The following is a 15,924-nucleotide window of genomic DNA, read 5'->3' on the forward strand; positions in this document are numbered from 1 at the left end:
AAATTCAATTATAATTGACTCAAATTTGTACATATTTTAATAGTATATTATTAATAATTAATTTTTAAACATTGTTTGTCTTAAAATAACCACAGTAACAAATTTTAATTTTTAATTTTAAAAAGTATCTATATTTCATCATATAATTCATATAATTTTTATTGACATTTTTGAATTTTGAATTAATCTTATGTCGTTGTTCTTAAACATTAAAAAATCCTAATTAAATAATTTTGTATAAAAATCAATGTTTTATACATTTTTAGAATTATATTTTAATATAAAAATATCGAATCTTATTGAACATTTTTTTTAAATGTGAAAATATGTGTTTTGAAAATTTATCAAAAGTTATTATATGATTTGGATAGATATGGATTACTCGGTTTAATATATTTAACCAAAATAAATATGTATTTAACATATTTTAATGTTTCTACTTATTATTACATGAAATAGTATAATAGCACTAAATGCACTGTACTAAATAAAAATTGCACTTGATTGAAATTATCAGTGCAAATTATAATTTATATAAAACATAAATAGTTTGTAATTTTGTCTAGTATTGATAAAAGTTTATGAAAATACTGTATAATTATTATTAATTTATATTATAAAAAATTTAAATAATTATATTTAGTTTATTTACTATTTTTTATAATAATTTTATAATATTCATTAATTTTTGAAAAATGGTGATTGGTAAATTAAATAATTTAAAACAAACATCTTATAGTTTAAATAAATTACAAATTACTGAACAAAAAAATAGTTTAAATTTTATTGATAAAGCTGTATTGATTACCGGTTCAAGTAGTGGTATCGGAGCCAGTATTGCAAAATTGTTTTCACAATTAGGCGCTAATGTAGTCATTACCGACAGTAATGCAACTAAAATACAGAGTGTGGCCAATGAGTGCCAAAAATTATCACCAAAAGGCTTAAAAGTAAGTTTTAATTATTTAAAAGATAACTTATTATAAGTTCATTTAAAATGTATGATATGTTATAATAATTATTTTTGAATAGCCGTTACAATTAGTGGCCGATGTGTCAAAAGACAGCGATTTGGATGATTTGTTGAATAAAACAATTGAAACCTATGGACAGTTAGATGTGTTGGTCAACTGTGCCGGTATATCGCCATTCGTAGCGGTTACAGACAAACAATTTATTTCTACATTTGATAGGGTAATGGCCGTGAATTTGCGGCCATTTGTTCAGTTATCTCATTTGGCGGTTCCGTATTTGATGAAAACTAACGGCACGATTGTTAACATATCGAGCGTCATGTCTATGGCACCGGTATTTTAATTGATTATTTAATTAATTAAATAAAATATATTTTCTAAACTTATATTTTTTAATATTTAATATTTTTGAATAGTCTAAGTATTCACTCGCTTATGATGTCTCCAAAGCGGGCGTTGATATTATGACCCGTGTATTGGCACTGGAATTGGGACCAAACATTCGGGTCAATACAATCAAGTATAATAAAAATTTATTATAATTAAAAACAGATAAATACAATAAATATTATTTGAAATGTATAGTCCAGGTTATATTGACTCCGGTACAGTCAATCAAGGTGTCGATCCAGCAATGGCTGAGGCATTGCGTCAACAATGGATAGCCCGGACACCGATGAACCGATCGGGCAAACCATTGGATATCGCACAGGCTGTGGCATATTTGGCCAGTGATCGGGCATTGTTTATTACCGGAGCTAATTTAGTCGTTGACGGTGGCATTGTTTTTAATTGCGGGGGATTAATGTAAATTAATACTAAAATTATATTTTAAATGTTAATATACATTATATTATTATTGTTGTTGTTAATAAAAAAAAATCAAAAATATAATTTATATTTAATCAAATATGTAATTAATAAATGCATTTATAATTTTTGTTTTAATGCTATTTATATTTAAAAATTTGCAAAATATCTCTATTAAAAATATATATATAAAAAAGTACAATTTGCTTTTTAATGTATGTTTATTATATACAATAAATAATAATATAAATAATCAATATAATATATTTAATAATTGTCAACATTTAAAAAATACTGATATTGAATAAAATTATTTTTTCAAAGTAAATTATCATTAATTTACTTTAGTAGACCTTATGTTTATAGTGTACATATCATATGTAAATTATTAGTCAATCGGTTATATAATTTAGAAGTTATTAAATGAAATTAATTTTGAATTGAATGAGAGGTTAAGTAAAAAACAAAACAAAACTCGATTTTGAGAAAAATTGTCATCAAATTTAGTATTTTTTATAAATTTACTAAATGTTGATAACAACTATTTAATTCATGTGTCATTAAACAATTTGTTATATTATTTTATTGTCATAATGATATTTTATAAATAAAAAACTACTAGTCCATCACAATATAAAAATGTTAATATTCAAAATTTTTAAATTCACTTTTAGTTAAAACATCTAAATATAACGATAATATTTTCAAAAATCATATAAATTATTTGATATATGTTTTTTTGACTGTTTAAGAGATCGACATTTTTCCTATACTGTAATTCACATTAATTTGAATTAACTTAAAAAGAATTAACTCATTAATTATATTTGTTTTAATAGCTAATCAACGTTTTATTAATTAATAAATAATAAATTTTATTGAATTATCAAATAAATCAAATAATAAAATTCATACCGAAATTATTACAAAATCAATATAAACTTATAAAATATTAACAATTTATATATTAAGTATTGATATTTATGATAAGAAAACTCATTAGCACTAATTGTACTAAATTTTATTGACAATTATTATAAAAGTATATAAACACATTATAATGACAACTAATTTTCTATATTAAGATTATATCTAAAAATAATAAAAAACTAATAATTTTAAAGATTTTAGTTTAAATTAATAAAAAATGAAAATTTTTACATTAAAAGCTACTTTCTGTATTATAGGTCTATTAAATTCTATAAATTTAGTACAATGTGAAGTCAATTCATTAGTAAATTATAATTTTACCGATAAAGTAATATTAACCACCGGTTCCAGCAGTGGTATTGGTGCCGGTATTGTCAAATTATTTGCCCAATTAGGCGCTCATGTAGTGGTCACCGGTAGAAATGTGACTGAAATTAAAAATGTATCCGATGAGTGCCAACAATTGTCACCGAAAAAACTAAAAGTATATTAATATCTATTAATTTAATATTAACTAAATGATTAATTAAATATTTTTTTCTGACTATAATAGCCATTACAAGTTGTGGCCGATGTTTCAAAAGATGATCAATTAAGTGGTCTTTTGAATGAAACAGTAGAAACATACGGCCGATTGGATGTGTTGGTCAACAACGCCGGTGTATCCATATCTGCGGCGGTAACCGATAAAAAAAATTTTATGCCTACATTTGATCGCACAATGGCCATCAATTTGCGACCGTTTATCCAGCTGTCATATTTGGCCGTACCTTATTTGACCAAAACAAACGGTTCAATTATCAGTATATCCAGTGTATTGTCGACAGTGCCGGTATGTTATTCCCTATATTATTAAATTAATATTAATATATATATATATATATATATTATAAACAGCATATTCATTAAACTTATTAAAAATTATTGTATAAGTATTTATTTGATTATTTAAAATGATATAATTATAATAAACTTTTCTAATAAATTTTTTATGTTAATTTAAAAATATAAAATGTTAATATATTAAAACATAATATAACGTGATATAAAAAACAACGATAACATATTTTATATAAATTTTATATTAAACAGTATAAAAATACATTAGCCTATGATGTATCCAAAGCCGGTGTCGATATGATGACCCGTGTTTTGGCACTGGAGTTGGGACCCAATATACGGGTCAACACAATTAAGTAATTATCATACTTAATTATAATAATTTTATATTAAATATTTAATTTTTATATTTATATATGTAGTCCAGGTTATATAAACACTGGTATGTCACATCCTGGTATTGATCCGGCTATTATTGATGCCATGAATAAACAATTTATAAGTGAATCACCATTAAAACGTGCCGGTCAAGTACTGGACATTGCACAGGGAGTAGTGTTCTTGGCCAGTGACCAGGCATCATTTATTACCGGTGCCAATCTAGCCATCGATGGTGGCGGTATGTGGAATTCAAGCCAACTGGTATTTTAGTCGGTTATATATAACATAAAAATATATATTATTATTAGTATATATAAATTGTTTAAAAAATATATAATTATTATTATCTTACATTTCTTAAATTGTAAAGTTTATTTTAATTAAAAAAAATGTATTAATTTGTATTAATTAAATTGTATTAATTAACATTTTGTATTAATAATAATTATAAAAATAAGTTATATTACTGTATTTCAGTACAGTATTTCACTGGCTTAAAATGTTTCCTAAGATAAAGTTAATATTATTGTATAAACTGTGTATTTTATGTCATTACAATCAATCTATAAGAGAGTGATTATTAAAATAAAAATACTATTATTTTTAAATATTTATAGTTTAGGTTATTTTATTCACCGGTATAATGACTGAAAATGTGCCGATTCTTCAATGATTTATTATTGCGAGAAATTTATGTAAATAAGTTTTAGAGTAAATCTATATAAAGTTAATAATAAACTGTATATACGATATATGATAGATATCAATAAAATTTTATATTATAAATTATTACTGTTAATCATATAAAATTTTAATAATTATACCTGTATTGTATTTTAATAAAAATAAATAATAATTTACAATATATTTTATATTAATAATTATTAAAAGTACTACAATATAGTTTAATAACATACAGTGTAACTGTATATACTGTTAATAGTTTGAGTATGAAAAATAATTTGTTATGATTTATACAAAATTATTTATTTTTATAATCAATACATTTATATTAACAATAAAAATTTAAAAAATATACAATATATAATTTTCATTATATTTGTCTAAAAATTAAGATAATCAAGTTTTTATCTTTTTGCACACTTTTTTAAACAATTTAATACTCATAATAACTTATACATCAATCAACAATTTTTTTATTAAGTATTGACAATATTGATATAAATACTTAAAAAACATTAGCACTAATTGCACTAAAGATAGTTGTTTATGTATATAAACACACTATTGTAAATGATAATTTTACTTCACTATCATAATATCTAGTTAAAAAATATTTAATAAAAATATTATTTTATATTAATAAAAATGAAAGTTTTTATATTTACATTTACTTTTTGTATTATTAATTTAATACAATGCGAATTTAATCCTTTAATAAATTATAATTTTACTAATAAAGTAGTATTGACTACCGGTTCGAGCAGTGGTATCGGTGCCGCTATTGTCAAACATTTTGCCCAATTAGGCGCTCATGTAGTGGTCACCGGTAGAAATGTGACTGAAATTAAAAATGTATCCAATGAGTGTCAACAATTGTCACCGAAAAAACTAAAAGTATTTTAATATCTATTGATTTAATATAAACTAAATAACTAATTAAATATTTTTTTTGACTATAATAGCCATTACAAGTTGTGGCCGATGTTTCAAAAGATAATCAATTAAGTGGTCTTTTAAACAAAACAATTGAAACGTTTGGTCGGTTAGATGTGTTGGTCAACGATGCCTCGATAGGACTTTTTACACCAATAAATATGACAAACTTTATGTCATCCTATGACTTAATTATGTCTATCAATTTGAGACCATATGTTGAGCTAAGTTATCTGGCGGTACCGTATTTACAAAAAACAAACGGCACTATTATTAGTATATCAGGCATTATATCTAAAGCACCGGTATGTTATAATTATTTATTAATTAAAATTATAAACATTAATTACAATAATTACTTATAATTATAATAAAACAATTTTAATGATAATTTGATTATTTTATCTAGCTTAAATTTGCAACACCAACTGCCATAGCCAAGGCTGGCATAGATATGATGACCAAAGTGTTGGCACTTGAGTTGGGACCAAATATACGGGTTAATCAAATTAGGTTAATAAATAAATAAATAATATTAGATATAAATTTATTTTTCATAATTAAAAAACATGTTTTAATGTATAATAATATATATATTATATATAAATATAGTCCAGGTCCTATTGATGATAACATGAAAGGCATTGATCCGATAATTGCTGAACAATTGAAAAAATTATGGATCGCTAGATCGCCATTGAAACGTATGGGACAACCCCTAGAGATAGCACAGGGAGTGGCATTTTTGGCCAGTGATCAGTCATCGTTTATTACCGGTGCAGATCTGATCATCGATGGTGGTATAGTCTATAATTCTGGTGGATTAATTTAATAATAAAATAAAATTATATATAAACAGTATATATATTTGTATATTATTAAAACAAAACTTGATATCTATGTTACCTAATTATAACAATAATTTTAACTTAGAGCTAATATACAGTTATCATTATTAAAAAAAATAAACTTTAATAACTTATTATCTAAAATACAAATTAGATAAAAGTTAAAATATACTTATTTTTATATTAAAATATTTATTGTTTTATTATTAAATGTAATAATTTTTAATTAAAATAAAATTTTTTTAATGTTATAAAAACATTTTTAATAATTTGTATACTAAATAATTAATAATAATAGAATAAAAAATGTTTTCTAACTATTTCCTAATTAAAATTTTTTAAATAAATGTTATAAATAAAAATTCAATACTAAACATATTACTTATAATATAAATATTTTTATAATTTTAGATTTTTATTAAATTCAAGGCTTAGCTACTTATATATATATGTATTATTTTTTAATTAAAAATAAATTGGGCCGCAGTTTGTGGTCAAGTTTCAAAAAGTTTGTCGATTAGACAACAAAAATATAGAAGAAATTATATTTACAAAAAGAAATATTTTTCAAATATATTTTCACACATAAAATAAAAAACAAACTCAACAATAAATAATATAAATATAATAACTAAAATATTACTAAAATATCGTTAACTTTAATAATTAGTTAGTAATAGTTAGTTATACACTACACCTGTATTTTGTTTATAGTTATATTTGTTTGCATACCATTGCAATAAATTAAGTGCAATACATTTAGTAGAATTGCACTTGAAGTGCACTAAAAGTGTACTAAATGTATATAAACACTAATATACAAATTATATAAAAATAATTATTATTAAAATAAGTTTAATATTTATAATAAAACTGTTTAATAAACTTAATATATATTTTAATATTTTTGTTAATATTCTATAATTACAAAAAAAATTGTTAACCAAAATGAGTTTTACTACAAAAATGAATTTTGATTTTACAGGAAAAGTTGTGTTAACTACCGGTTCAAGTGGAGGTATTGGTGCCGGTATTGCCAAACTTTTTGCACAATTGGGCGCTTATGTAGTAATCACTGGCAGAAATACCGATAAAATACAAAGTGTTGCCAATGAATGTCAACAATTATCACCAAAAAACTTAAAGGTTATTATATATTTATATATTTAATAAGATAGTAATAAATTTATGTTTATTTACTTATGTTAAATTGATTTTAAATATGTTTAAGTCATTCAGATCTAAAAATTATTTAGTATAAATTTAGTACTCATTTATTATTGATTAAATTTATATATATATATAGTATATAATTACAGTTTAATAATATCAATTTAAAAAATCATAAAAATAATAATTTACTGATTAATAAATTATTTGCTAAAATATAAATAATATTTTTAAATTTTATAATCAATAGCCGTTACAAGTGGTGGCCGACATCTGCAAAGACAATGAATTACAGGATTTATTGACAAAGACTATAGAAAAATACGGACAGTTGGATGTGTTGGTCAACAACGCCGGCATTGCAGTGATGGCACCGATAACACTGCCTAACTTTATGCAGGTGTACGACACCGGTATATCGGCTAACTTGAGACCACATGTTCAGCTCAGTCATCTGGCAGTACCATATTTACAGAAAACTAATGGCAATATTATCAATATATCTGGCATCATATCACTGGCGCCGGTATGTTAACAAATAAAATTACTATATTTTTTGTATTTTACTCATTATTGTCAAATAAAATATATAGAAATATGAATTTTGTTTATTATTTTATATAATCTTAGATGAAATACTCGTTGCCAATGTCTATATCAAAAGCGGGTATTGATATAATGACACGTGTTTTGGCATTAGAGTTGGGACCTAATATACGAGTCAATGCAATCAAGTAATCTTTTAAACACTTTATTTAATTTCAATATCAAAAACTATAAATACTAATTAATATATACTGTTATTTGTTAAATAGTTCAGGTTATGTAAAAACCGATATCGGAAATGATTTGGATCCTACAATAGCTCAAGCATTAGTTAAACAGGCTATAGACAGAACACCTATGAAACGTGTGGGACAACCCCAGGACATTGCACAGGGAGTGGCCTATTTGGCCAGTGATCAGGCACAGTTTGTTACCGGTGCCAATTTTGTCATCGATGGCGGTATTGTTCATAATGCCGGCGGAATGGTTTAAATTGAAAAAAATTAAAGTATTAATAATTATAATCAAATTGATATATAATTTAAGAATTTAATAAATGTCCAAATAGTTATATTATTATAAATATAAAATTTACAATACAATAAAATTTATATTATTTGTAAGTTTTGCTTACTTTGTTGATCACAACTTTGTATCCGCAAACTAGCGGTAAATTTCTGGACAATTGTTTCGAGGAGATCGGCTCCTCTTCATCAGCAGTGATGGTTAACTGAGGGTCAGACCTGACACTTACAGTTGCCTTAATAGCCATAAGTGAAGTCAGGGTTAGGGAGTCAGTTGACCATCACTGCTGATGAAGAGGAGCCGATCTCCTCGAAACATTTGTCCAGAAATTTACCGCTAGTTTGCGGATACAAAGTTGTGATCAACAAAGTAAGCAAAACTTACATTAATATAATGAGTGTCGACAACTACAAAAAACTTAATAAATTAATTATATTATTTGTTTTTTAAAAAATAAAGCACAATATTATTTTTATTAAAATATAAAGTTTAATATAATGTTTTTATTATTACTAGAATATTGAATATGACTATGTAACAACTTTATATAAATTTACTGTATAATTAAATTAATAATAATACTATGATATAAATTAATACATGTTATAAAGTTTTTTCACTCAATGATATGTTGGTTAGCAATCATAAGCCCATATACTAACCTTTTTCAATGGAAAACCTATACCTGTAAGATAAGGACTGATAGCTTCTCGCCAATCGGTGAGTTAGTATTTTATCCGAAACTGATTGATTGTTTTGTTTTTTAATAAATTTATTAAAAAACAATCTTTCAAATAAACATGTTATAATACTTGAAATCAATGCATATAGTATATAGTAGAATAATGATTTAAATTGGTCCATGGTCAATGTATAATCATGTTCAGACAATGATTGTTGATAATAATCTTCAATATTTTTATCATTGTTATTGAGAATACCAGGTGTACTAAACATATATTTCAATAGTGATACACTTAATTCAAATACAAATTTTTGTTGATATTTCATATAATTTTGCATTATATAACTTTCAAACATTTTTGATGACCTAAAATAATTTATAGATAAAAATATTATCAAATAATTAAATATTATATATAAATAATACATAGTATATTGTTTTAGCATATGTTTTTATAACGTGTAAATATCAACAAAAAAATTTCTAAAAATAGTTATAAATTTATTATTTAAGTAGTTAAATAAAATAAAATGCACATAAAAATAAATATATAAAAGTGTGTACAAAATACAAATATGAAAATATGCAAAATATTTATTTAGTATATACTGTATATAAGTAATTAGTAGATTTGTTTTTGTAGTAATAAGAATATAAAAATAACTAATAAGTGAAAAATATAAGTGAAAATGGATGTAAAAAAATTGCATACTGTTTTTCAATGTAATCAATATTATATGTCCTGGAAAAATTATGTCCATAACATAATGGTGAAATCAATAGCGGCAAAAATGTATCGCCAATATGTAAATCAAAAAATCGTCCGAAATATGGCGCAAATGTTTCGGCAAATATTTTATCAAATATGGCCGCTTTATTTTTCAACATTGAATTAAGTGTACTAGGATCATTTAGCCATTTAAGTACCAAATTATAATTATCTGGTGAATTAACAATTTTCAATTTTTTAGTTAGCTTAGAAAATTTTAGGCGCATTGTTGGCTCATAATATCTAAAAAGATTTTTAGTATTTAAATCTTTATAATTTAAATCAACACAAAATACATCACAATTTGTATTTAGTAATTCACCAATTGATTCATAATAATGATAATCTCTATATACAATAAAAATATAGATTAATTTATTTCTATTTATATAAATAATGTTTCAATACATTAAAAAATATATATATTTTGTATAAATATATATACCTATTAACCATTATTGAATACAATATATTTTGAATAGTCATCCAAATGGGCATAATTGCCATAAACCATGTAATATAGACCATATTTTTGTTAGCGTACATATATCTATCACCAATACCAATTAGTGATTTTATATACGACCATATTGATTTATTAATAGATATATTGTAAAATTTTAATAATTTTCTAATACTAATATCTAGGATTAAAGTGTAGATCATTGCAAATAGTATTAGCAACCATATTGACCATTGAAATGTTTTGTGTATTTTAATCAATGGTGGCAATGCTGTTAACAATTTGGGACTTACTATAGTAAATTTATTATACATGTAGAGTGGCCGAATGCAACTATAATTGTGCATAACATAAGTCATAAACTCGTAATTATGTGATTGATAATGTTCAAGATCGTTTACAATTAAATTATCATAGTTATTAGTCAAATTAACCAATGATCTTGTTAGATTTTCAAAACAATTATTAACAACCAAATTTAAGCTAAAAGTATTTTTTTTAAATATATAAATTTTTTTTAAATTTTTAGATTAATTTTAAATAATTTTATAATTTTTTTGTTACTTTATTGACTAAAAATAATATTTAGTTACCTATTTAAGTAATATAAATAAAATTTATAATTTTAATAATACCTTATGTTAATCTGTTTTGAAACATCCATTAAAAATAACAGTGTAGTTGTGCCCATTAATTTTGATTTTTCATTTAAATCGTATAAAAACATCTACATTTAAATATATGATTAAATAGTTATATAAATAAATTAAATATACATGTAATTATTTTATTAACTAAAAAAAACTATTTTTATAATTAGTTCATTAATATATAAATTTTAATTGCATACAAAATCGCTATTAACAATCATAGATATATGATCAGCTGTTTTATTTAATAAATTATTTGAATAATTATAATAATCATTGCACTCGATTACTGTCATATTAATATTTTGTACAAATAATTGCCAATATTTATTTGCTGGAGGAGTTTGTATATAATTTACAACATTTGCAAAATAAATTAAAGTATTTTTGAAATTTGAATCCATTATAGATTTATAATATTTAATATGATAACTAAAATAATTATCATAGAAATTTAATATAAATTTTACTATTTAATATAAATTAATATACTATATTATTTTAGACATTATCATTGTAATAGTAGTATATATATGTGTGTGTGTGTGTATAAATACTTATAAATATATATATGTTAATATCATATTATAGCTTATAATGATATTCTTGTTATAATATTGATATTGTATAATACATATTGTACCTGTATATCAATGTATGGAGTATTGTAAAATAAAACAAAATATTATTCAAATATTAAATATAATTAAATTAATTAATTTTATCTATTTATATGTAAATACTTAAAAAAAATGTCAATAACTAATTAAAATATATTATATCTATTGTATAATATATTAATAATATATTAATGTAACAATGAATATTATATTATTCCTAAAATAAATCTAATTTTAATAAAATAATTCATCTTAAATATTAAATATATATAGTTGCCTATATAAATGTTCTGTTAAATATTTTAACTTAAACATTAAAGTAAAAATTATTAAAAATAATTACAAAATTATGATAATGATTGTTTATATTGCAAAAATAAACAAGATCACTTATTAATCAAATGAGTAAATAAATTGCTAAGAATTTAAAATTTTAACTTATTAGCGGTGATTCTCATATTAAGTTATCACTCGGTGAGGGGGGTGTCGGTCAAAGCGAACAATGGGGAGGGGTAGAGAAATTAAGGAACTTTCGCATTTAAAATATTAATAACTTAATGGATTTAAGGGATTATTTTTTTCAAAGTTAATATTATAATAATAACAGTTTGAATAAATATATTACTATTGAATAGAGAGTCTTATTTCCAGTTTCTTTTTTAAAAAATGAGAACGTAATATTTTAATCACCCCTTATTATATGACATTCTTATTAATTTATTAAGTGATTTATAGATTAAAATTATCATAAATCAACAAAATGTCAATTGTATGTAATATATCTTAAAAATAATAATAATAATTAATACAACAGTAACAAAAACTATAAACGATTTAAAACAAATTATACAATTTTTATATAGTAATATAAGTTACTAAATATTTAATTAGTTTAAAAAAATTTTTTTAATAACAAAATTAATTTTTAGAAAAATAATATTAATTCACTAATTATTAACAATATGTGTGACCAGTGATAATCTGGTGACTAACCAGTGGACAGTCATCAAAGCATCACTAGTCATAAAATTTGTTATTATTATTATAAGTATAATTTAACTATTTTATTAATATGCCTCTCTCACAACAACATTGATAGATATAAATCAATAACAAATTATTATTTTATATATAAAAAATTAATTTTTTCTGAAACTTAAATGTAAAATTGAAATGTAAGATTGGATGTACTGGATTGTAGTATATGTTGGCGTACTATACGTGTACTCATAGATAAAATAATTGATTAATATAAAAATTAATCAATACACAATTAATTGTTTTATAAATTTGTTAATAACTGTCTGCTAATAATTATCTTTTAAATAATTTCTTAAAAATGTGTTTTTGTTTTCAAGTATTTACTTACAAAACTAATTACTTTTATATTAAAAAAATTAATTAAAATTAATTGCAGTGGTATACCCACATAAAGTATTGAAGTTATATTGAATACTGGGGGTTATAGACTATATTCATGGGGTATGACCTACACTGAAGCACAAAATAGATTATATAATTGTATAAAATCAGACAAAATTTTCAAATTAATTAAACATTTATAAGTAGTATTTCAAAAAAATAAATTTAATAAAAATTTTAATTAATTTAATAGTTTTTTTAAGAATATAAAATTTTAATAAAACTACAATGAAATTCATAGTTTTGTTTGTTGTTATATTAGTTATATATGCTATGGTAGCAAATGGCGAGTTTAAGCCATGTCATCCCGAAACCGAGGACCGGGATTGTGGTGCCAGTGAGTGTTGTGCCTTTGATTTGGATGCCCCCCGACCCCGGTTTTTCTACTCATGTCAACCAAGACTTATGTATTGGAATGACTGTGAAAATAGGGTATATTTTTTTGTTATTGATTATTATAATTTTTGTTAATAGTTTTGACAATAACTCATTTATAAAATATTTAATATAAAATACCATAAAATAATTATTAATAATTATTTTTATAGAAATGTTTGTGTGAAAGCTATTTTGAATGCAAACGTTATAAACGAGATGTTAATGAAACCGAACCCTTGCGATGTCTATTTAAAGATAATTTAACTATTAATTAATTAATTAAAAAAATAGTTTATTTATTACTATTTTTTTTATAAATATGAAGTTTGTTTAAAGAAAACTTAAACAAAATTATTATTATGTAGTTAAACATATTTTGTATAAGTTATTAATAAATATTATTTTTAAATTTGCAAAACAATTAAAAATATGAGTTCTGAAACATTATTTCTAAAAAATTTTAATATAACATATAAATACATATAAAATATTATTAATTAATTAATTGCAAATATGCTATAATTAATAAATTTTAACATTAAAATAATAAAATGCTTAAAATGTTTTATTCAATTTTATAACTATACATTCAATAGTATGTTATTTTAATACAAAATACTAATTATTATTCATTATTTCATATAACAACTTGAATTACCAATTTTTGTTCATATTTTGAATAATTGTTTTATCATTAATGGATTGTTGCATAAATAGTTTAAACAATTTTGTGTCCAACTTTGACACTACAATATCATCTAACAATTTAAGCTTATTGTACAACACATCTATTGCTTTTATATAAGCGGTCACAGTATCGGACAATTTAATCAATAGTTGTCTATTATTTTTGCCAATTTCTACATTTCCATCATTGATAAGTGTATAGTATTCATGTTTTATCACTTCCAGTGCTACAGTCATAGAATCAATAAGTACCTTACCGTCGGTTGTTTTCTGGTCTGCCTTTTCCACACTCGACAACATTGACTTCAATTTTGTATTAAATGCGAGCATTTTTGTAACCAATTTGTCGTTATGTTTAGTCTGCCAATCACTGACATAATGATTGGTTGTTTCAATACTTTCATTGATCAACTTTATCAACTCATCTTTAGTAATATTATATCCATTACCACCCGTTCCCAAATAGGCAATCATCAAATTAGTTGGAAAATTATTTTCAACAATTGATTCAATAATTTTGGTGTTATTTTTAGCCAAATTAACAAGCTCAATTATTTTTGTTGTTTCCATCCTTTCTAGCCATCTATCTTCCCAGGGTGATAATTTTTTTTTGAAAATCACTTATACTATAGTTATAACTGTATAGTTTGCTCGATAACTCTAAAACTAATTGTTTAATATTTTTACCAATTTTCTTTTTACATTCAGTAACTGTGTTTGTTATATCAGTGCGCAAACGGTTCAACGCTATGGCCATACATTCAATAACTACCTGTCCGTCCGTTGTCTTGGGATCAGCTGTTTCTATGTTATGCAGTAAACCCGACAATTCAATCAAATATTCGTCCACTTGTTTGACAAAATCAATGTAACCATCAGTTTTCCATTCAGCAGACAATTTGGTTATTTCATCGGTTATGTTATGTATATCTGACAGCAATTGCTCTTTTGTTATATCGGCGCCCAATTCACTTGATTTGATCCATATTAATGATGAAGCATTAATTGCTGAAAATTAAATAAACCATTCAAAAAATTATTATATTAAAAACTCTATATACAATATATATATTATTTTTATTTTTAAATTATTATTTACCTGATATTACAGTAACAAATAACAATATTTCTGTTAATAATTGCATTATTATAAAACTATAATAATATAAAACAATATATTATTTAAACTAGTAATATATTAATTTTAATTAATTATTTTTAAATTATAATATTTCTGCTTTTTATATACTATTTAATTATCTTAAATTTAATTAAACTATAATAATAATTGATAGATAAAATAATACATATGATTATTATAGTATTTTGTATAACTTGTTTTTGCTAAATTATCAAACATTTTATCATATTTTTGAAATTTCTTACTACAAGTTATAAAAAGTTACACAAATTTATATTTTAATTATATAAAAATAATGTATATATAAATAGACCAATTTGTGTAACTTTGTGTAACTATTAGTATTAAAAATAGATAGAAATATAACAAATGTTAAGCCAATAGGTAGAGAGTGATTGTATAGTTTATTATTTTGGAGTTTTATAAAAAATTTCTATACTATAAATTATATCAAATATAATATTAAAT

The 15,924-nt window shown here is 22.6% G+C and overlaps 1 protein-coding gene across 1 annotated transcript; it reads left to right on the top strand.

Moving 5' to 3' along the window:
* The first annotated feature begins 7,348 nt into the window (after positions 1–7,348).
* Positions 7,349–8,608, top strand: LOC128951278 (3-oxoacyl-[acyl-carrier-protein] reductase FabG-like). The gene is made up of 4 exons (XM_054296527.1): positions 7,349–7,546; positions 7,821–8,096; positions 8,201–8,304; positions 8,386–8,608. The coding sequence occupies exons 1-4, from the start codon at positions 7,349–7,351 to the stop codon at positions 8,606–8,608; spliced, it is 801 nt and encodes a 266-aa protein (XP_054152502.1).
* Positions 8,609–15,924: the final 7,316 nt, after the last annotated feature.

The sequence above is a fragment of the Oppia nitens genome, unplaced genomic scaffold (assembly GCF_028296485.1).
Source record: "Oppia nitens isolate AA-2021 unplaced genomic scaffold, nextdenovo-longstitch-racon4-pilon3 scaffold1_pilon_pilon_pilon, whole genome shotgun sequence".
Taxonomy (NCBI): domain Eukaryota; kingdom Metazoa; phylum Arthropoda; class Arachnida; order Sarcoptiformes; family Oppiidae; genus Oppia; species Oppia nitens.

What these genes read in the sequence shown, in the direction of transcription:
- LOC128951278 (XM_054296527.1), top strand. Translation starts at nt 7,349, where the DNA reads ATGAGTTTTACTACAAAAATGAATTTTGATTTTACAGGAAAAGTTGTG. An exon ending in GCATCATATCACTGGCGCCG is followed by an intron (nt 8,097 to 8,200) that starts GTATGTTAACAA and finishes ATATAATCTTAG; the next exon opens with ATGAAATACTCGTTGCCAAT. An exon ending in ATACGAGTCAATGCAATCAA is followed by an intron (nt 8,305 to 8,385) that starts GTAATCTTTTAA and finishes TTTGTTAAATAG; the next exon opens with TTCAGGTTATGTAAAAACCG.